The 24,041-nt window shown below is 31.0% G+C and overlaps 1 protein-coding gene across 2 annotated transcripts; it reads right to left on the bottom strand.

The window, feature by feature from the left end:
• Positions 1 to 218: 218 nt before the first annotated feature.
• On the bottom strand, positions 219 to 5,160 carry LOC136081713 (uncharacterized). 2 transcript variants are annotated; one of them, XM_065799504.1, is made up of 9 exons: positions 4,994 to 5,160; positions 2,392 to 2,613; positions 1,773 to 1,866; positions 1,538 to 1,668; positions 1,331 to 1,464; positions 1,045 to 1,114; positions 846 to 892; positions 551 to 710; positions 219 to 407 (listed from the first exon to the last, which is right to left on the bottom strand). In XM_065799504.1, the coding sequence occupies exons 1-9, from the start codon at positions 5,025 to 5,027 to the stop codon at positions 274 to 276; spliced, it is 1,026 nt and encodes a 341-aa protein (XP_065655576.1). In that variant the 5' UTR covers positions 5,028 to 5,160; the 3' UTR covers positions 219 to 273. The 2 variants fall into 2 exon arrangements, with proteins under 2 accessions (XP_065655576.1, XP_065655575.1); XM_065799503.1 differs by having other exon boundaries at positions 798 to 892.
• Positions 5,161 to 24,041: the final 18,881 nt, after the last annotated feature.

The following is a 24,041-nucleotide window of genomic DNA, read 5'->3' on the forward strand; positions in this document are numbered from 1 at the left end:
TTTTGTTAAGTGATTTTCTACTAATTTATAATTTATATATATTATGTATGTATATATGTATATATATAAAACATTTGTATATAAAATTTATACATATTGCTCAAATATTTATTTGTTTTGTAAAAAACAGGCTGTAAATAAAGGATTTAGCAAAAAATTTATTGATAGAGCAATTCAAAGCTAACTCAAAAGAATAATGAAATAAAGTAGGCACTGCGTTAAGTAAGAAAGTTTTTTATTGAATTTAACACAAAATTTACATTTTCAAACAATTTATTTAGGGTTTGCAGCATTGTTAATTTTTAAAACTTTTCGATTGAGTCGTGTTCCTGATTGCCTTAAAAATTCAGAAATGCCTGAATGACATTCGCAAATTTTTGCATCATGATGCTGTCGTGTAATCGCATCTAAATCGAAAATTTAAATCAAATTTGAAAAAAATCAAACTGCAGAAATTATAGCAAATAGTTACATAAATGACTGACTGGGATAAACAAAATATATTTCCTGTAAAAAAAAAATCTAAAAAAATGCATAAAACCATTCTTACCCACTATCATATGATACAGGGTGTATGTTTTAAAATTTATCTTCAATGAACCACCAGAGACATTAAAACAGGCCCCAGCGTCTTCGCTCATCAACAACTTTCCAAAAGCAAAAGCCGATTTATATGGAGTATTACCTCCACAACGACTAAGAGAACTCATCTATTATTAAAAAAATAAAAATTACTTAAGGGTCAGAATACATATTATGTTCATTCTATATGAATGAAATTATCTTGATTTCAATACCTGGATTTTTTGATTCCTTGATATTAAAATAAAAAGCAGCAGTAGTACCTTTTTATCTATTTTTGCCATCCAACTCAACGCAACTTTTTGAAAATCTTAAAAAAAAATGTATTAAAATAAATAATATTATTATTATTTATGTAAAATATTTTGTAAAAAATTAACCATGAAAAATTACCTAAATGGAAAAAATAAATAAAACTTTGATTAACACATTGAAATATACATTCTTAAAAATTTTATTTACCCTGGCAAGACAAATATCTTTCTCTGTTATCCTCTTTATCCAAAACACAATTTTTAGAGCCATTTTCTACCTAGGTATAGATAAATTATACATACAAAAATTAAACAAAATTTTCAAACATTCTATAGTGATTTTTATTTAAACTTGTCAACAAACATATATTTATAAAATATTTGTCAACAAAATTATATTCTATAACATATAGTTCTGATTTCTATTAAATTTTTTACTGCAGAGGCACACAGATTTTAATTAGAACAAACGCAACATTAGGACTTTTTTTTACCAATATATTTGAAGACAACATCATTTTCCTTTGAGATAGATCAGCTTCTTTCGAGAAGTCAATGTTATTTTCAGCAACTGAAAAGCTTGCTATTTCACTGTGTAAATGGGGAGTTAATATCGATTTAAAAACATCTATAATTCAGTAAAAAAAAAAAGCATGTTTATTTTAACAAATCATTATTTTTCTTTTACAAAAATAGTTAACCTGCTATATTTGGAATCATGTTAGATGTTCTTTGGCTATTTGAACTATCAAAATAATGTCTTCCGTATAGTCCTTCATCACCAACCACAATATCTTCATCACTTTCACAGAATGTCATTGCCGTCTTTCTCCTTTAATATAAACTTTACTTTTTAAACAAAAAAAGTGCATGATTTGTGTAATTCTTTATTGCAAAATTTTTTATTTATTAAAAACTAATTTTAGTAAAATTTACTTTCGCTTGGTCCCTTTTTTTTCTGCGGTGTCATTTTCAATATTTGAAGCATCTGCTGCTTTTTCTAAGCGTGACTGAGCTTCTTCATAAAAATCTAAACACAAATCTATGTACGTAAAATCATTTATCAATATCTAATGAAAACGTAATTGAAATGTTTGCGGCAAAAGCAGGCCCTATGAGAACGGGGTGCAGTTGGTGCACTGCATAAAAATTAATGAATTTTAATGAAAAACCCATAAAAATTAATGAATTTTTTATTTTTTAAAAAACACTAAGAGTTTAAAAAAAAAACTAAAAACATTGTTAAAAAAACTTTTTTTTTATAAAGACTCCAAAATAAAAATGTTTTTGTCAATGATTAAAAAAACTTTTTTTAATAGTTGGAAATCTTTTTTAAACATTCTAAAGACATTCAGAACATATTATTTAAACATATGCCCATTGGAATATTGGATTTAAAATAAGTGATATTAAATGAGAGAATAGTCATATTGTAAAGGGGGATCCAAAATAAATTTGCATCAGCACATGTTTATCCTCTCCAGTGCACTGGTCAAAACATACAGTTCAGTATCTAATTCAATTATTTTTCATTTTTTTATAGTAATATGCAAACCTGTAGTGCATAAAATCCTAGCTGGGTATATCTTCCAGTGCCTGTCTGGGTATATCTTCCAGTGCCTGCAAGGTTGTGACAGCTTTACGAATTGCAGCGGATTTTTAAATGGCGGCCAGAAGCATTTCCTATCATTTTTCATCCAACTTTTAGCAATCACTTCCACTTCTTTAATTTTTCCATTTAAAAATTGACATTTCAATATTCTGGTGCAATTTAATTCTAAACAATCTTATATAAGTTACAAAATAAAATTAAAAATACATTAGAGATTAAAAACAATGAACTTTGTAAAACGCTTTTTAGATTTATTAATGTAAAACTCCAGCATAAATATTTTATTATTTCTATATACATACCAGGTATTTGTTTCACAGAGAAAATTTATAAATTAAAATGCATTCAACTCACTTTAAAATTATTCAATAAACTATATATTTGACAAATTTATACCAAATTTTACAAAATGACACATGCACAGACATTCTTTAAAAAATGATGGATGGCAAGTATAATCAAAATTTGTGTTTTTAATTCAAGAAATCAGTGATCATAACCAATATCACTATGTCTAAGCAGAAAAAAAGCATAACCACCTTTTTGAATGGTTTTTGAACTTTTTGATCATCAAGCCTTTTTTCAAAAGTTCTTTTTTTTCAGAAAAATTGTTTTTAGGTTGGCTAATGAATTTACATAACAAACGTCTAAATAAGATGTTTCAGAACAATCAGAAAAAAACTTTTGAACGGAATGAGGATTTAGAGCCTTGCATTTTAAAAGATCTACCAAAACCTCTTCTACTAAAATAAACCCTTTGTCTTGAATGAAATAAACTCTCATAGATTTGATGTGATCTTTTTATTTACCACTTGGACAGAAATTTCTTTACCATTCCTTTCTCTAAGAAAAATATCCAACTTTTTTCTCTCATCTAGTTGATTCACTATTTGGGCAACAGTCTGATGTGATTTTCGCACCATTTTTTTAATTTGACCCAAAAAGTTTTCAAAAGGAAAAGCTAATAGATGATCAAGACTATCACCAAAGTTAACACAATCATCAGCTAAATGAATCATGTTATAAGTATTGTATGTTACAAAGATCTCCCCATACAAAATTTGTACTTCTCTAACGAACCATATAAGCAACTGTTTAGCATATGGCAAAACTAACAATTCATTTTTCAGCATTTTATCAGAAAGCAGTATGTGCATAGCAATTGAAAGAGAAATAAATAAGTCATAGCTAGTTTTATTTATTTTTCCTTTTTAAAACAACAGGTCCAGCATAAAGCAGAAAGAATTGAAACTCTTTTCCTTTTCCACTTCTCAAGTTCATTTAAAGAGTGTGGTCTACGTTAGAAATTGGATGGTGTATAACTTCGTAAATTTATGAGTTCATTTGAAATACTGTCTTTAACAGATTGACTTATTCTAATACATTGGGGACCTTTACACCAGTTTATTAGAAGTTTTTTAACTACCCCAAGACATATAAGGTGCATATAGTCCAATGGGAATCCAGTTACCATTGGGAAATTTAACTGAACAAGCGGAGAAAGACTCTCAAGTTGATGACCTTCTTCTTTATACAAATTATTTTTAAAAGCCATGATAGTGCAAAGTAAAGCAGTTGTTTCCAATAATCTTACACCATCTTTTTGTGTGCCAACTGCCATACATCTTTCACAGCTATGGTAGCCACTATGCCCTATAATGCATTTAACAAATGCTCTTGCAGGCGCATCAAAAACAAAAGCTTTAATAGTCACCTGCAGCTGTTTATACCCATTTTTTTCATTTCAAAAATAAAATCTTTAAAGTACTCATTTAAATTGTTTGGTTTTCCCTGACCATACCAAATTGCAACAGCATATGGTCCTTTTCTGGTAATTGTAATTAGTATAGGCCAAATGGAAGTCTTTTTACTATTGAACATAGATGCACTATCAATACTTACAATTAGATCAAGTTTTTCCTTATTTCCAACTGTTGATATATAATAATCGATTGCACTTTCAACTCCAAGATATATATAATCACCTCCACTGACATATAAAACATTAACTTTTTGAAGAGATTTTTGTAATGTCTGCCTGCATTTCGGTATAGATGGAGTAAATTTATTTAAGTGAAACAAAAGTGCATTTAAAGCATCATCTTTTATACAGTATTTTAATGACCACTCATTTAAAAAATCTTTTGTTGAAGTTAGAGTATCAATACTACTGTATAAACTATTTTCAACAGCAATGTCATCAACATCACCATAATTAGATTCAACTTTACTTAAACAAAATTTATTTTCAGGCAAAGTGATTGAAAACATCAATATATCGATGTGCACATCTTTAGAAACTTTAAAAATCTTTTGAATGTCTGAATCTAGATGAACAGAATTTATCAGGCAAATACTTGCAATCATAAACATTACTAATTTGCTATGATAATAGTAATGTTAAAGAACTACCCTAATTTCATTAGGATAATCTTTATTCAAGAACTGAAAATATAATTACTAAATAAAGTATATGTTTTTCAATAAAGTTCATATTCATTTCATATCGTAATATAATTAAAAATTTGAACAAACGTTTTATTACCACCAAAAATAACAAAAAAATCCCAGCAGAACATGCTGTTTGCTCTGCAAATTACTGTTAGTAAACGGCTCAATAAATTTGTTTTTTGTCAACAGAAAATCAACGAACACTTAGTGTTTGTAAATAAACGTTGATTTGCTGTTGATAATATTGCCGTTGCAACAACGTCCATTTATAGCTGATCGCTGTTGATCGCTAATGTCAACGCAAAATCAACGTTGATCAACATCAAATCAACGCTTCATTTTTTAGAGGGATTATTGGAACACGGTATATATTATATATTGCATAACTTGTATTAAACAACAAAATTAGAAAACCTTAAATAGCAAAAAAATCCCAAGAAAAATTATGTAAATATTTTTAATTTAAATTGTATAACAAATACAAAAAAAACTGATTTCATTTAAAATTTTGTTTTACTTAACGAGGATTTTTTAGTTCTCTCTTTTAATACAACGATACCTTCCTGGCTAAAAGACTTATTAAAAAGACTTATTACCTTATAAAAGACTTTTCAAAAATAAAGATTTTTGAAAAGTCTTTTATAAGATTTTTAATTTTAAGTTGGTCTGCTATGTATTTTTTTAATGAAAATTGTGGCAAGTCCTAGAAGACTTTTTTGGCCTATGGAACTGCGTAAATAGTTTCAGTTTTGAGAAACTTTTTTTTTTACTTGCCACCGAAATTGGTTAAGTCAATAGCATACAAAGAGCTACAAACAAATTTGGAAGTCCATTTCCAACTTGTTTTGACATAAACAGCTCCGCACATTTTCCAGGTTCGCATTTTTTTGTATTCGATGAGTAGTTTCTGAAATTTTGGAGCAGAGCGCTGTCCTTTTTAAAAGATGGGTATCTTAATCAATGTCCTTTTTAAAAGATGGGTTTCTTCAGGGATAATGTTGCGTAAGTGCCTTTTACAAGTTAATACAAAAAATCATCAGTTCTTTTGAACTTTTCATTTTGAGGTCTCTTATATTGTATAAAAAACCAAACAATTTTGTGATTTCTTTCAATTGCGTTTCAAATCGCTCTTTTACAGAACTAAATGCACTGTAAAATATTGCAAGGAAGATATTAGTTCTGTACTACTCTTTAGGATTATCAATGGGTTTATCTTCTGACTTGTAAGTGAAGAGTTTTCTTCTCCTCCTTCTTATCTCTGGTTGTAAAATCGTTTCATTATTGATTTTTTTAACAATCCCTTAAGCATCAACCAAAATTCTCTCAAATTCAATACCACTTCTCATGTTGTTTACAATTTTTTTTGTGTTTTTGAGCTTATTTACTTTTTCTTAAGAGTAAAGTGTTTTTATTGCAACAGTTTACTTGTTGCTGCTACAACAAATTTAAAGTGAACTTATGCTCTTTAGAAGACCTTATGCTTCAAACTTAGTCAGGGTACCAGATGAACATTTTAAATTTAATTATTCCACAATTTCAAACAATGTATCGTAGACATGTGATAACTGATACCTGATGGGAGTTAAAGTATCAATCTTGCTTGACCAACGAGTATCACTCAGTGGTTTAATAGTCAAAGATATTGTGTTTCATTTCAGTATATGCCATTGACGAGTAGATGCAGCAAAGAACACATTAAGTTGTTGAAAGACATCAAACAAGGCTGTAGCTTTAATGCAACACAAAGTGGCATTGTTAACCACTAGGTTAAAGGTGTGTGGGCTGCAAGGGGCACAAAAAGTACATAGATTAAAAACAAGGATTTTTTTTTTAATCCTTTTTTTTTTCTCTTCCTATAGCTCCATTTATCATAACCCTGTCCTCTTAAGTCTTCAATTGACAATGAAGAGTTTTTGAGCTGATTTATCAAAAAGTGGCCCATAGCTTCACCTGTGGTCTCTATTAATGTTACAAACCGCAAAAGTCTTTTTTTACTGGTAGTGTGCTAATTTCGTGAAATCCTTCATTATCAGATTAAAATAATGCAGTTATTGAAGATTGAAAAAAATTAACAAATCTTATTATCATGGTCATTTGTTCTGTACGGCTGATATCTCATGTGCAATCAAGAATGAAAAATGCTTTACCTTTTTAACTAATGAAATGATTTTGCCTTTCATATCATTTAAAAGCACTTTATTAAGTTCATTTTTAATAATGTTACCCAAAGTGAATATGAATAGTGAATATGTCCTTTACCATCATTTTGTATTCTTCTGAGATGTTCATGCATGGTTGGATTAAATAAGGAAATGAATGTTATAATCTTAAAAAATTGCCATTGTCAAGAACATAAAGTTTATCACTGCTGCCATGTAGGCTAAGTTTTATACACCTAGACTCTTACAAGAGATATAATAACCTTTATAATTTGATGTGCAGAAAGTATTGCTGACATGTTATGCCAATGATTGCATTCATCCCGAGAAAATACTTGTCAAGGCCGACGACACGGGTTTCGAAGTAGGGGGGGGGGGGGCACAATCGTCAATTTTTTTAAAAAGTCCTCTATATCTAGAAATTTTGAAAGAAAAAAAAATATCCTTTAGAAAAAAAGCGGCCGACAATATTGGGGGGTGTTGTCGGCCAATGACCGACATTTAACATTGGCTTAAATTTAATTTTCCTTCAAAAAGATTGCAGCAAAAACAGAAAACCTTATCAGTCGATACAGAATACTGGAAATCCAAATGGCGAAGAAGTTTTTCTAAAAACTTCTTCATCATTTAGAAGTTTTCTTTTATAATACACGGCTGAAAATTTCCATTTATCTTCATAGAAATCATTACAAACTTATTTTGGGCCGTTTTCAACCAAAATTGTTCTTAATTTATCTCTACTTATTGGTAGGTTTTCCAAGAAGCTGAGAAATCGCTTTTTACACTTAGCATCATTTTGGTTTCAAGGATATCTTTTGCAGTTTCCACTATAGACTTTTTGTTTGATGTTAGCTATTAACATTGTCATTGCCTGGATGACTTACATTGTCATACTTTTCTAATGTTGAAGTTGGTACTTAAAATTTTGAAAGAACTACCTTAAGGAAAATCTTTAAAAAGAATTGCTCGATATGGTTAATTCTATTTCTTTGTCCAAAATATTTTTAAACTACCCTTTTAGATCTTTATTAGCTAAGCTTGCTTAAGTAAGCTTGCTTAAGTAAGCTTGCTTAAGTAAGCTTGCTTAAGTAAGCTTGCTTAAGTAAGCTTGCTTAAGTAAGCTTGCTTAAGTAAGCTTGCTTAAGTAAGCTTGCTTAAGTAAGCTTGCTTAAGTAAGCTTGCTTAAGTAAGCTTGCTTAAGTAAGCTTGCTTAAGTAAGCTTGCTTAAGTAAGCTTGCTTAAGTAAGCTTGCTTAAGTAAGCTTGCTTAAGTAAGCTTGCTTAAGTAAGCTTGCTTAAGTAAGCTTGCTTAAGTAAGCTTGCTTAAGTAAGCTTGCTTAAGTAAGCTTGCTTAAGTAAGCTTGCTTAAGTAAGCTTGCTTAAGTAAGCTTGCTTAAGTAAGCTTGCTTAAGTAAGCTTGCTTAAGTAAGCTTGCTTAAGTAAGCTTGCTTAAGTAAGCTTGCTTAAGTAAGCTTGCTTAAGTAAGCTTGCTTAAGTAAGCTTGCTTAAGTAAGCTTGCTTAAGTAAGCTTGCTTAAGTAAGCTTGCTTAAGTAAGCTTGCTTAAGTAAGCTTGCTTAAGTAAGCTTGCTTAAGTAAGCTTGCTTAAGTAAGCTTGCTTAAGTAAGCTTGCTTAAGTAAGCTTGCTTAAGTAAGCTTGCTTAAGTAAGCTTGCTTAAGTAAGCTTGCTTAAGTAAGCTTGCTTAAGTAAGCTTGCTTAAGTAAGCTTGCTTAAGTAAGCTTGCTTAAGTAAGCTTGCTTAAGTAAGCTTGCTTAAGTAAGCTTGCTTAAGTAAGCTTGCTTAAGTAAGCTTGCTTAAGTAAGCTTGCTTAAGTAAGCTTGCTTAAGTAAGCTTGCTTAAGTAAGCTTGCTTAAGTAAGCTTGCTTAAGTAAGCTTGCTTAAGTAAGCTTGCTTAAGTAAGCTTGCTTAAGTAAGCTTGTTTTCTGCTGATACAATGATAATAAGAGTATTTAAGAGTATTTTATAACGAAACGTGATCAGCTTCAACAAGAACAGCAGCCCATTTGTACTGGTAGCAGAGTAGTATAAAATCACTGACAACAGATAAAAGATTTTTCGCTGTATCAAAATTTTATAAGAATGACATACAGTGCTTCAATTGCGGCCGCACATTCTTCAAACTTATTTTTCAACAGCTTAACGGCAGCATGATTTGCACTCCAGCGTGTTGTTGACAGTCTATTCAATTAAAGTATCCCATCGATGGGAGAAAGCAACAAAGAAGGAGAACTTTCTCTCAAAAGTTTCAAGTTATGCAACATATGAAGTATTTCCAGTAAAAAAGTTGAACACACAAGTTGAGCGAATGGTCCACGCATCTATTAAAAATAGATTTTTTATTCGTTCAGCATCAATTGTTTTGTGCAGCTTATGTCCTGTTGCCAATCTTTTCCATTTTTCAAAGCAACATAAATGGTTATATCTCATTATTATATAACTTTTAATTCAGCTACCACCACTTCTAAAGTTCAGTGACAAGTTTGGGTTGTTTTGTTGTTTCTGTTGTATTAACAGCAGTCTCCAGCAAAAGCAGTATAGCTTCTCACTGACGATTTAGTAAACCATCTATGACGGCAGTAATTTTTTATTGTTAGACATTGTCACGTAGAACCATTCTTTTAACAACTGGTGCACATCACCTTTAGCTTTTGCACTTTACTTTGTTACTACACTGAAAAGACCATCCTTATTTGAAAAAAAAAACAGCTTTCTATTTTGATTATTTCAACTTAAAAATAATCTGGAACTCGTGCATTTTAAAAAAAAGCACCAGATAATATCCCAATTTTTTTCGCTAACTTGACTCGTCATTAAATTTACGTTATTAAGGAAAGAATCATTTTTAACATTAACTTCTGTTTCAATTTTATCCAATACTATTTGATGTATTTCTAGATCAATCCCGTCAACTTCCGGCTTATTTGCTTTATTGAATAATGTTTTCTACTAGCATTGGTGAAATCAGTACTGATTGTAGATTATGGAACAACGAATTTTGACGAGCTTTGGTCATCACATGGTCTTTAGACTTATTGACGCATGAATCCATGCAGTTATTTTAGTTATTCACTCATTTCTATTTTTCTCTTGTGACATGATAGGAAATTCTCAATAATTAATTATAAATCATTATCACAACTCACTAATTATAGTTAACATTAATTATAATTAATTATCATAATTATAATCATAAAATAATTCTTTCATTTCAATTTGATAATTCGATTTAAGCTAATCTATCGCAAGTGTGACTAAATTAGTAACAACCGAAATCTTAAATTAGTACTTTTTAAGGATTGTCCCCCCCTCCCTCCCCTCATTTTATTCTTAGTATCACCTCTGAGTACACATCGTTAGATCGTTTTAAAATTATGTTTAAAGTATTATAGAGATCATCACAAATTATAAATTCAAAAATGAATAAATGATATATACAATTTTTGTGAAAAAAAAAAAAAAAATACTTTTTTGAAAAACATAGAAAATACAACCTTTTGTGAAATTTGTGTGAATGAATAAAAGGCGAAAGATTTGTGTGAATGAATAAAAGATAAAAGATTTGTGTGAATCAATAAAGAAATAGCGGAGTTATTAATATAGAAAGTCGGAATGTCACAACCTTTAAACTATGGATCAAGTTGAACGCAAAAAAAGTATGAAAGTATGAAAAGTGTTTGAAAAAAAAGAAAAAGATTTTTACTTCATAATGTATACAATCATATTACGCATTAAGATCAGGACCATGCCTGGGCATTTGGCCGGCTGCGTGCTAGTATGTATGGCCGCCCTTTGAGGTAAGAAATATATAAGAAAATAAAATCAAAATTTTTAATTTATATTTACAAAATTACATGTAACATTAACATTTACATATTAAAATGAAATTAAAAATTAACCCGACGCGATTTTATGGAATCAAATTGTTCAATCGCTTCTTGAATATTAACGAATCAGCGATGTCACTTTCTATTGCAATAATTGAAACATTACTGAGACGTTCTTGTGTCATGGATGTCCTCAAGTAATTTTTAATTATTTTTAGTTTTGAGAAACTTCGCTCTCCTGAAGCGACGGAAACTGGAATTGTTAGAAAAGGTTATAAACTCGTGACGACATTTGAAAAAGACGTCTTCAAGTTGTTTTTATATAAAAAATTTAGGAGTTCGTCGGGCTGCTACTTGTCTTTTACGATTATTTTCAAAGAAATTATTTCTTCATACAATTCCGCACCATTGATATCACAGGATTCACCATCTTTAAATTTATTAGGAAGATCGAAACAACTTTTTTTTATTTCTTCGTCTTCCATATCAATAAATTTGTACAAAAATCCAAAACATTGCTCGAAATTTGACAAAGTTTTAAAACTGGTGGTAAGAGATGGAATTGCTGTATCTAGTATTACATAATAAAAATTATTAGAAAATTTTCTTTTGGAGTAAATTGAATATCTTCTTCTCCTTCATAGCTAAATCGTTTTCGGTGACGTCGGCGACGTCACCAAAAATAATACATTAATTTCAGCAGGGAAATCCGGCTCTGTTTCAACTGCTTTGCAAATTTCATTAGAAACATTCAAATAATTTTCGAAACATTTATCATTTCTAATGCTTTTGAAAAACTTCAAAACTTCCATAATTGATTCAGCACATGAACTGATATTCCAAGAAACTTTCTGCATCATTTTACTAATTACATCTATCTTTTCCCAAGATTTCGTACCATATTATTATTGGATAAATAAATTTATCTTTTTTTAATTTTCATTGCCAAACATTCAGCCTCATGTCGAACTGTTGGCGTTGAACATTCTTCAGCTGTTTTTATAAGGCCATCGCAAATTTCACCTAATCGTTAACAAATTTCAATGTTAAAGATTTTACATTTTTTTTTTAAACTTGCCATCTAAATGGTGAACCACTGAAGAAATTATATATTGCTGATACAGCACTTTACTATTAATTGCCAAATTTAATGTATGCGCGTTGCATGGCATAAACAAAGCTCGTAGGTAATTGTCCAAAATTCGTTTTTGCAATCCAATATGTTTTTCGGACATATTAGACCCATTGCCGTATTCCTGGCTCCTCGTCTAGTTAATATTTAATTCAAGATTCTCCAGTACTTTTTTCAGCTCGATAAAAATTAATGAAATTTTCTCTTATATCAATTTTATTATTTTTAGTATGTACATATCTGAAAATCATTGTAATTAGCTCGACATGTCTAGCATCAGGCGTACAGTCCAAAATGACTGAAAAATATTTGGCTTCTTTTATTGATGTTAATATATATTTTTAAATTTGATTTGCAAGGATAGTAATTATTTTATTTTGAAAGCGATTTCCCAAAAATTAGTCCCCCAGGTAATGTGGCATGTGGTCTTTTTAAGCGATTGATTTTTGTACGTGATTTATGAGGTCTGTCATTTTATTTTCCTATCATTTCAATTGCTTTTAAAAAATTTCCATTATTTTTTTCGTACAATTTGCTGGAAGAACCTTTAAAGCTAAACACTGTGTTGCTAGAATTTGTATCACAGATATCATGCACCTAACAATTTGACACCATCGTTTTTTCTCGGCATCATAATACCGTTGCATATTATTATCAATTGTAGTTTTTCTTTTAAAATTTAATTTCAACCTTTCCAACGAGTGCGGTTTTTGATGTGCATCGATGTTTTTTCGCAACGAGATTTCAGATGTGTGTTGCCAATCGTTGAAGCTTTCATTAACTAATTTTATTTCTTGTTTGCCGAATTATTTACAACAGAAACAAAATATGGAATTATTTTTTGGAGAATAGATTAACCACTCACGTTTAAATTTTTTTATTTTTTTTATTTTTATAATTCGAATCACTATAATTCGAAAACCTCCACAATTCGAATGGATTTTTTAGACCTATCAGTAAGATTCTCTCTGTAAATCGAGCTTTTTTAACTTCTGACGGGTAAAAAGCTCATTAAACCGTCAAAATCTGTTTTTAAATTTCGAATGTTGTGAGTTTTTGAAAAACGATTAGTGTAAATTATCTTCTACTATTTTAAGATAATCATGGCATCAAAGAGACAATTTAAAGCGGAAAACAATTTAAAACAGAAATAGAAAACTCTAATGGAATTGGAGAAAGGAAAAACAAATATAGAGGTTTCAAAATTTTTTGATATTCCACCAAACACTCTTTCAACCTGGAAAAAGAATAAAGATAAAATCTTTAACGCTTTTCGTCAAGGAAATTGACTAAACGGGTGAAAATTGATTCATATTACCTAGTAAACAAAGCTGTACTTAAATGGTCCAAATGAATGAGAGCTGATAATGTACCAATTAACGGCTTGCTGATAAAATAAAAAGCTTTATATTTTGCAATAGAGTGTTACATCAAAAATTTTCAAGCCTCGGAAGGCTGGCTAGACTAATTTAGGAAAAAGCAAACTAATTTGGAGATAGTTTGACAAATGCTCTTAAAGGTATAAATCTGACATGAATTTACTAGCTCATGAAAGACAATCTACAATTTCTGACTTTTTTTTTCAAATTTAAAAGTTGAAAACACATAATATATATTGCTTTTAGGCCTAAGAATTACTATTTGTTTGTTTGGTTTCTATTCGTTACTTTGAAAAGAATGTTTGAAAAAAAGTCAACTTTCTATAATTCGAAAATCTCTCAAATTCGAACTTTTATTTTTCCCCATAAAATTCGAATTAGAGAGATTGTACTGTATAAATATATAAATATAAAAATATAAAAAAATATAAATATATATTTTTTAAAAATTAGTAATTAATAAGTAGTTCATTTTGATGAAGTAAAACAACCTTTATTTATTTATTACCGCTTACTTCTATATAATAATATTTTACATAATTACATTAACATAAATATAGTTTTCTTAAGATCTCCATCGCGGAGCACATTTTTACATCTTCCCCTTCTTCTTTAAATGAAATCTTTTACTATTTAAGTTCGGTAATGTTTTAATATTTCCTCCACAATTCTATAGGACGTCTTTCTCTGTTTGGATATGTTTTCGGATTCGGTTCTTGATAATGGCTTTGTTGCATCGGCATAGTAGTTGTTATTTCCTTTTCTCGTGAAACTGATTCATTCTGAGAGTATTCCTCGTTTTCCTCTTCTTTAATTGGTGTCGGATTGAATTGTATATCCATTAGTATTTTCTTCATGTGTGAAGCACTCCGAGTTTTTTGCGAGTTATCAACGGGAGATTTGGAAGTAATCATTGTACCGTTCTTTGCCATAATTGTGTAGGGTTTAAACTCAAACGGTGCCGTAGTTTTGTTATATCTTTTTTATTTTATCAGTACTGTATCTCCAATATTTAAATTTGGATTTTTTGTGTGGTATTTTGAATTGTGGAATTTCTTTCTGTATAACTTAGCATTTTCTTGTCTCTTCTTGGCTTGATCATTAATATTTTTATCAACCCTTGTCTGAAATGAGAGTATTGTGAAACCTGTAAGGCAATTGAACATGAATGTAGATGGTGGTATCCGAGTTGTGCAATGGGGAGTGGTACGGTAGGAGAACAGGAAGTTGTATAACTGCTTTTTCCAGTCTCTTCTTTCAATGTGTGCTGCTCGTATTGTTTTCATCAGTGGTTTCATGAATGATTCGGCTTGTGAGTTAGTTTGCATCCAAAGCGGCGTGATTCGTTTATGTTCAATATTCAGTTTGTTAAAAAACATCTTTATTTTGAATGAAGTAAAAGGTGGTCCATTTTCGCTAATAATTTTTTTCGGTATTCCATATACTGCGATCGTTTTCTGTAGAAAATCAATAAGAAGATCAGCGAATGTATTATTTATAATATCGACAATCGGAAAATTTGATGTTTGGTCTATGAGAACTGCCAAATAAAATCCGTTAGGTAAAGGACCAAGATAATCTATGTTAACTGTGTCCCAAACTTCTGATGGTGTTGGTGTGATTAGTAGTTCGGCTGGTGGATTTCGTTTACCAAGAGCTTGACAAATTGCACATTGTTTTATATATTGTTCTACTTTAGGGTCTAGGCCAGGAAAGTAAACTTTCTGTCTAAGTAGTGCTTTGATTTTCTCGAGTCCCATGTGATTATTATGCGCCAGTTGTATAACCGTAATCTCTAATGATCGTGGAATTATAATTCGATTTGCTTTTAGGATAATGCCTGATGTTTGACTTACTGTAAGTTCTTCGCTAATCTTACGGTAAGAAAGTAACTCTTTTTAAAACTTTCTTATTTCTGGGGACAATACGGATGTTTATACCAGGTATTAGTGGCGACTAACTCCGTAAGTATTCGTAGAATAGGATCGGCTTTGGTTTCTCCTTGAATATCTAGTAGTGAAAGAGCTTTAGAACATGCGTATTCAGCAGTAAAGTTGACACATTTTTCTAGCTTTTTGTTGTCACAAGGGTCTACCTGGTGTCGACTTGGATAATCAGATATATTATGTTTTCCTTGGACGTAGTGTAAATCAAAAGAATATCCCTGTAATCATCAAGTCATACGCTCAATGTGAAGTGGTACTGTAGCATTTGGGTTGCTTAAAACCTTCACAATAGCTTCGTGATCGCTGTACATTTTAAAAGGGTGTCCAAACAGGTATGTCCTGTTGTGTTCGCAGGCGTACACTATAGCTAAACATTCTTTTTCCAGCGTAGAGTAGCGTTGTTGTACAGGTGACAGCGCTTTTGAATTATAAGATATGAGTTTAAAGTCTTGTTTATTTGGCGTGTTTTGTACGATGATTGCCGATATGCCTACAAGATTTGTATCGGTGAACACTGTAGTTTCTGTGTTGGGATCAACGTATCCAACGCATGAGTCTGATGTTATAGCGTTTTTCAGTTTATCAAACGCACGCTGGCACTCAAAGTTCCAGTTCCATAATGAATCTTTATGAAGAAGGTTTCGTAACTGATAAGTAATTGTACTGTAGTGTAGAATGAAACGCTTTAAATAGTTCATAAGCCCGAGAAAGCTTTGGAAAGCTTTAGTGTTTTCTGGTATAGGCATGTTTCTGATATTATCAAGTTTTTCAAGATCTGGTTGCATTCCTTCTTTTGAAAATATAAATCTAAAAAATGTGACTTTTTCTTTTCCAAATAAGCATTTTTCAAAGTTTTGAGTTAATCCTCTCTGTTTGAATCTTTCTAATTCTTTGTTTAATATTGAATCGTGTTGTTTTGCATTTAAAGCGAATATTAAAACATTGTCAGCAATATTAAGGGTTCCTTCTATATCTTTCAAAACATCTCGTAAAGCGTTTTGTTGTTCCTCCTGCGCAGAATTTACTCCAAAACTAAGTCTTGTGAAACGTTTAATTTGAGTTTGGGATTTAAAAGTAGTAATTGATCTCAATTCCGGCGCAAGTTCGAGCTGGTGAAATGCGTTCATTAAATCTAGTTTTGAGAAAACGGCTGAGTCTTTAAGTTTTATAACTACATTGTCTAGGGGGTTGGAGTCGGGAAACGCGTTCTTCCAATACCTTTGTTAGCGGCTCGCATGTCTACGCAATTCCTTAGGTTACCATCATTTTTTGGAACAATTACCATTGGACTTATCCAGGATGTCGCTTCGTCCGTTACCATTTCACTTATTCCTTCTGCTTCAAGCTTTGTAAGTTCATCTTTAACTTTTTCTCTAAGTGCAAAAGGAATTCTCCTTTCTCTTGCGACTGGTGGTATACTTTCATTTATTTTCAACTTAACTTGGTAGTTAAAAAGTTTTCCTATTTTCCCGCTAAAAACAGAACTTTTATAGGAGTTTATAAGTGGTAGTAATAGTTTTGGAACGTTTAGAAGGAGAGTGTTGTTTAATTTGTTAATGTTCTGCATGGAATGGCAAATTTGTTGTTTACTGTCGCCATAATTATTTTGTATTGTCTTTTGTTTATTTAAAAGTTTCTCATTGACGTCAGTATGTACTAGAGCTTTATTCAGTTGCATTAAACCGAGTAATTTGGCGTCGTTTCCAGATAATAGATTTTTGTGGTGCGTTTTAATCACGTGGAATTTGGACTGAAGGAATTTCGTTTGACTTTCTATTACGGCATTGATTTGCCCTTCAATTTTAAGTTTTGGATTGTTATCCCCGTAAATAATAATCTGTGTTTTAGATTTATATAGGCAAAGCTTTTCAAATGTTTTAAAGTTTAGAATATTGATAGAAGCTCCGGTATCTATTAAAACGGTTATTGGTATATTTTCTATATTAATCGTTACCTCGAAGTTTTCGACTGAGTCAGTATTTATCTTGTTATCATTTACAGAGTACAAGTCTCCTTGATTTAACTTTGCACGCAGATTTTCGGAATTATTGATATCTTTGTAAATTGTATTGATTGGTTTCGTATAGATTTGATGTATAGATTCTCTCGATGTGTTGTTGTATTCTGTTCTTTTTGATTCTTACTTTTACAGACTGTTGCAAAATGTCCAATTTTCCCGCAGGAGTAGCAAGTTTTCCCTAAAGCTAAACATGTATTAGTGTGCGAGAATTCAGTTCCGCATTGATAACAAATTTTTTTCAGCGACTTTTATAATCTAATATGGTTCTTTACTGATTAGTGGTAGATTTGTATTCTTAACTGTATTTACTTCGCTTTCTTTATTCGTTTTTTTCTCCAGTTCTTCTATTTGATTGTCCATCAGTTCGAATGTTTTTGCAGTAGTTAACAAATCTAGTAAAGTTTTGTTAGGATTTTGAAAACTGTATTTAAGAAGTTTTGAAATGTTTGTACTAAGCTCAATTTGTTGTTTAATTTCTTTATTTTTATCGGCAAACTCGCATTTAAGAGCTTGTTCGTGTAATCGAACGAAAAACTGCTGAGTGGTTCCATTTTACGGAAGAACAAAATTTCATAGCTCGGGTTTACTTGGGGTTTGAAGTATTCATTAAAAGCTTTGACTGTTTGCTGGTATGTGATCAGCGTATCTTGCAGTATAATGTTTTCATAAATTTAGTAAGTGTTATCTCCAATTGAAGTAAGAGTTAACGAAAGTTTTTGCTTATCATCTGTAATTATGAGTGAATCGCAAAGTAACTCGAATAGTTTAACGTAGCGTTTCCAGCTAGAAAATAACTTACTCGCATCTTCCGTACATGAAAATGGTGGAAAGTTTGGTTGATTAAGGTTTTTTTAGAGCCATGGTAAATGTAATGTTTATTTAAATCCTCTTATTTTATCTTCGTCGCCAATTTGGTGAAGTGAAACAACCTTTTTTTAAGATCTCCATTGCGGAGCACTTTTTTACATTAATTTATTTTATTAATTTTTTGGTTTATTTCTAATTAAATTAACAAAATGTATATCAAAAATCGTTGTTTTTACTAAAACATTAAGAATTTAATGTTTTAGTAAAAACAAAACACGGCCCCGATTAAGATCATATAATTATTAAAAACATGTTTAGATTAAACAAAGATAATAATATACAAATGTCAAAAAGATGATAAAGAAAAACAGCAAACAATGATGTCAATGAGTCAAAGCTAACTCAATCCAAAAAGATTATTTGCGTATATTAATAGTAAACGGATAGCGAGCATTCAAATATCGACGTTAATCTAATATTCAAATCAAATAAGCAGCAACGGAACAACAAAAGCAAACATTATCAATAACCAATTGCAATCAGTTTTTACAAAGGAACCACTGACTCTGCCACTAAAACCTTTCGCATCCAAAACAAATGCTTTAATTTCGGATATAACGGTTGACTAAAATATTGTTCTCAAACACCTAAAAACGCTTAATGAAAAAAATTATTTTGAGCATATTAGACGACATCTGTAGTTTGCCATACAAGCTTGAAACCTTATCTTGATAGTGACATAAAAAAAAATGGTACAACAGAATGTTACGAAAGTTCCTCAGGTTTTAAAAAATAAGGACTACAAAACTCGATGCAAAATGATGAAAATAACTCTAAGGCAGACGGAAAAGATGTGGTCTTATTCAACAATATCAGCTTTTCAACAATTTAGACCTAACTGATTGGCACGTAAAGCCTTGCAGCATAGCACCTAGAGCTCAACATCAAAATTAGATTTCATCGCATGATTGTCAGGAACTGAGAAGTCTTACATAATTTTTTTAACAACCGAGTAGTCAATGACTGGAATGCTTTGCCAGATAATGTTATCGATGCAACATCAGTTGATAAATTTAAATAACTACTAGATAATTTTCAGTCATTGTAATTACTACAGCTCATCATTTACCGTAAATGACACACAAAAGTGGCTGACATACAAGTTGGGTATAGACGCGTATACTCATCTGATGATGAGTTTAACAAGGCTGTGGTTTTGTGTAACTTAATTAACGAACTAACTGACTAATATATATAAGTAGTAGTGTCAACAGTAAATTACTAGTAACAGTCCTTTTTTGAGTGAGAGCCTGTCATCGTTTCAGAGCCGGCCTTAGATAAGCAAAGGCCTTAGGCCAAGTGAACTCATTTTTCCAAATAAAAAATCAAACCTAGTCAAGCGCAAAGAAGCGCATCAAAAAAAAAGGTTAGAGTGGAGTTGCTCGGCGGAACTTCATCCCCCACTTCGCCAGAGGTAAATAGTTCTAGAATTAGAACCAAAAATTTTTTTTTAATTATGATTCTAAATGCATTTTATGCACATTGTATGTTCAAGATTTTGTGGAAATCAACTTTTTCACACCGGCAAAACTCACATTCATGCAGATTTTATAAAAGTTCAACAAAAGTTAGTTTTTAGAGCTTTTATGGCAGCAAAGTCTTGATTTAATTGTGGTTAATGCAAATACTGGACAGTATCTCGTTTTAGACTTTTCTTTTAGATCTTTCATAGACTTTTCTTTTAGATCTTTCATTAATTCATCTATGCTTTCATTATTAAACTTTTTGCTCTACTTAGGCAGCTGAAAATTTAATTTTATCTGGTTCAATTTTAAATTCTTGAGCCAATTCTCTTGCTGGAATTTGAGCGAATACAAATCCATTTTGTTTGTATCTTTTTACAAACTCGGTTGCACTTTTTAAACATTCCGGTGCAATGTCAAATTGCATGACACCGCTGTGTTGAAGTGCCAAACAAAGATAAATTTGATGCAACATTCTAAACAGTGTCCTTGCAACGAATAAAGATTTCGTTATGTTTTCAAGAATTAGATTGAGACTGTGAAATCTACATAGCACATAAAATAATTTTGGAATGAGTTCAAATATACGTTTTTGTACAACACAACCGCAGACTTTTATATTTGCTTCGTTATCATATTCTTAGACTCGGCAGTTCCGGAAATTTAAATTCAGATCTTCAAGGTTTTGTAAACATGAGCCAGTGCTTTTATTGACAGATATGAACCTCACAGAGTATTCATTTCTACTGATCTACTTCCATGTTGTATATTCACAAAATCATAGTCATTTGGTGACCAACATCAGATGTGCAGTCCAAAATAATGAAGCAATATTTCGAATTTTAAACATTATTTATAATTTTTCTTCTGTGTTCTTCAACCGCTGCAAAGTGAGACGAATTAAGTTAAAAACGGAAAAAAATACCAAACTATTTGATATGAGTGAGTTAAATAGATGTTTTACATCAAAATAAGGGTTTTTGGGGCCCAGGAATTTAAATTTGGGAGTGAATTTTTTTTTGCATGCAATAAACACCCGTACAACGCGTATGTTCGCGTTTTAACACGTTTTAGAAAATTTGAACAACTTTAACCACTATTTATCATTAAAAATTTAGATTTATAAACCAAATTATTTTATCATTAAAAATTTAGATTTATAAACCAAATTATTTTATCATTAAAAATTTAGATTTATAAACCAAATTATTTTATCATTAAAAATTTAGATTTATAAACCAAATTATTTTATCATTAAAAATTTAGATTTATAAACCAAATTATTTTATCATTAAATCAATGCACATGCGAATCTATAACTCTTTGTGTCAAAAGTACACACTAGCACGCGTAAAACTCTTTTAACACGCACAAACAAAACAAAAAAATTTTAACATTAAATGTTTTTTACCTTTTAAGATTTAAAAAAAATCAATACATCTCTTAGCAATGCTTTCCCTCGATATTTCTTATGCATTGCAAAGAAAAAAGATCTATCAAAAAGATAGTTGATCTGACCTCTCATAGTGATATTCTTGGTGTGTAGTGCATTTTGGATTAATTTGTTTAGGCTTTTTAGAGCTTCTTTAAAATTTTGAGCATTAAGCCAAAATGCTTTGAAAAAACTTTAGAAATAAATATCTTTAATAATCTTTTTACTTCACTTAATTTGAGGGGCTCAGCGGAAAAGTGGTCTAACCAACATTTTTGAAATTTTCCGGATAATCACTGCAAACTGTACATTGAGTATATAATTTGTTGTGGAAAAAGTGCCTAACCCCAAAACCCATCCATACAGTGCTACTACCTATAATCATATTTACTTTAACAGAAAAATAAAATTTGAATTGTGTAAAAGTTGCCTATCCAACAGTCAACATGGCGAAAATGAACTGCTCAGATTTGGAAGAGTATAAAAAGTGATTGTGATGATTCAGATGCAGATAACAACACTTCTTTAGAGGATGATGTTAGCGAAGGTGTGTATATAACTAATGCAGCATCAAGATATACTTTTCATTGAATTTATCATACAATAATATAGTTTCTAGCCTCAATGTTGTTTAGGCAGCTTTTCTTCTAGTTTTTCAAAACTGATATGCACTTTTTTATTTCAGTTTCAAGTATTGAGGATCATATGTTGAAGAAAACGCAAGACCTATATCAATACTAACAGGAGTTAATGGTATGTACAATTTGTCTAAAACTAAATAGGCTTATAAAAGGAATTTTTTAGTCCTATTGATATGGCCAAGGACTGATTGTTTACATTTGTGTTAGGCCTAGCATTAGACTAGCTAGGGCCATTTAGTTTGTTTTGTTAGGAATTCTTGTTAGAAAATAATTTTTACCTAACATTTTCATTGCAGATTCAAATGTTAACCTTGTTTGAGAAGTAGGAGAGGACGACAGCGTTTCTCAGGAAGTACAAAGAGAAACCCATAGTCATAGACATAGCCGTAAACGAGTTGCCCATCCAGAACTACAGAAAAGAAATATTTTGAAACAGAAAAGGTGGACAGGGAAGGGATATGTTACATCAAAGGGCAAACTAGTTGAACCAAAGATTTTTATTAACAAAGATTGTGGTTGCAGTCTAAAGTGCAGCAGTAAAATAACAATTGCTCGCCGTAATCAAATTTTTTCTAACTTTTACACCATAAACTGGGGTTTAAAAAACGCCTTTGTGATGGGTTCTGTTGATGTAAAAGAAAAACACAGGACGTATACTGCATCAAATAACTCCCGTAGGGCAAATAGTCGTTCTTATGAACTAACTGATGAATGTGGAAATGTTAAAAAGATTTGCAAAACTTACTTCAAAGACACATTGCAGATTCCTGATGGGACAATAACAAATGTTTTAGCAAGGAAAAAACAGATGGTACACCTATCAAAGATCGTAAAGGTAAATCGGCTCCACAAAATAAAAGTAGTGATGAAGACTCAGAATATCTTTAAAGATTTATTCGCTTATTCCAACGTACCAATCTTACTATAGCAGAAAAGACAACCAGTACAGAAATTATTTGCCTCCAGCTTTACGAATGTCAACGATGTACGAGAAACATGTTTGCAATTGTAATGAAAATGATCGCACCACACTTTCAATTTTTGTATTTCGACGCATATTCAATACAAAATTCAATTTACATTTTACCATCCGCAATCAAATACATGTAAAAAATGTGATCTATTTAACAATAAAATTAGGTGTCTTTCAGAGGGTGAAGAAAAGAACACTGTTAGGAGGGACCTTATTTTTCATCAAGAGATGGCTGAAAAGGCAAAAGAAAAAATGAAAGAAGATACACTAGATGCACATACAAATCCAAACAAGAGGGTATTAGTTTTCGACTTACAAAAAACTCTACCGACACCAGTGCTTAGTACAGGAATAGCCTACTATAAAAGGCAAATGTGAACTTACAATCTTGGAATCCACAATGAAAACTTAAAGATAGGTTTTATGTATGTATGGAGTGAGGAACAAGCATCCAAAGGTACTCAAAAGATAGGTTCGTGTATCCTCGAGCATGTTTTTCGACACATTCCAGAAACTGTGACCCATTTAATATTGTATAGCGATAGTTGCGGTGGATAAAATCGTAATATAAAAATGTCTCTGATGTTACAATATATTTTGCACAAATCTCCATTTCTTAAAACCATTGAACAGAAATTTTTTGTACCAGGGCATAGTTTTTTCTCCTGCGACCGAGACTTTGCTGTGATTAAAAAAGCCAAAAAAATGAAGGGCCAAATTTTTGTTCCAGATCATTGGATAGACCTTATTAAAAATGCAAAGAAGAAGGCCCCAATATTTATTGTAAGAAAAATGAAGATCCATGAATTTATCAGTACAAAACCATTGGAGAGTGGGATAACCAATAGAAAAAAATTAACAAATGGCAAAAAAGTTTCATGGCTGAAGACATGCTGGATAAAATTGAAAAAAGGATCACTCATTTCAAATGAAGCAAACACATTTAGAAAGTGACACATTCATGTTGCTGGACGTAACAAAGCGAAATCGTGGACGGCCATCTACCACTATCAATGTTGAACTTGAGCCCTTGTACCCCAATAGTAAAAAACTCACAAGAGAAAAGCTAAGTGATCTTTTTGAGCTAATACAATTCGTACCACTTGTCTATCATCCCTACTATCTTGCTCTTAAAGGTGACGAGGAGGTTACTGATTTGGGTCTAACAGTTGATTCTGGTGACGAAGACATAAATTAGTACATGCTACATATATAAAAGAATCATTAACAAGTCCTAAACAAAACATCCATTTAGCCTAACCAACTCTATTAACAATATTTTAAAAA

The sequence above is a fragment of the Hydra vulgaris genome, chromosome 06 (assembly GCF_038396675.1).
Source record: "Hydra vulgaris chromosome 06, alternate assembly HydraT2T_AEP".
In the NCBI taxonomy this organism is placed as follows: Eukaryota; Metazoa; Cnidaria; class Hydrozoa; order Anthoathecata; family Hydridae; genus Hydra; species Hydra vulgaris.

Coding starts and splice junctions, on each gene's coding strand:
- LOC136081713 (XM_065799503.1), bottom strand. CDS start 5,027: ATGTTCTGCTGGGATTTTTTTGTTATTTTTGGTG. Junction 1,465..1,537: donor CATGATTCCAAATATAGCAG/GTTAACTATTTT, acceptor ACTGAATTATAG/ATGTTTTTAAATCGATATTA. Junction 1,115..1,330: donor TGTTGTCTTCAAATATATTG/GTAAAAAAAAGT, acceptor ATCTATACCTAG/GTAGAAAATGGCTCTAAAAA.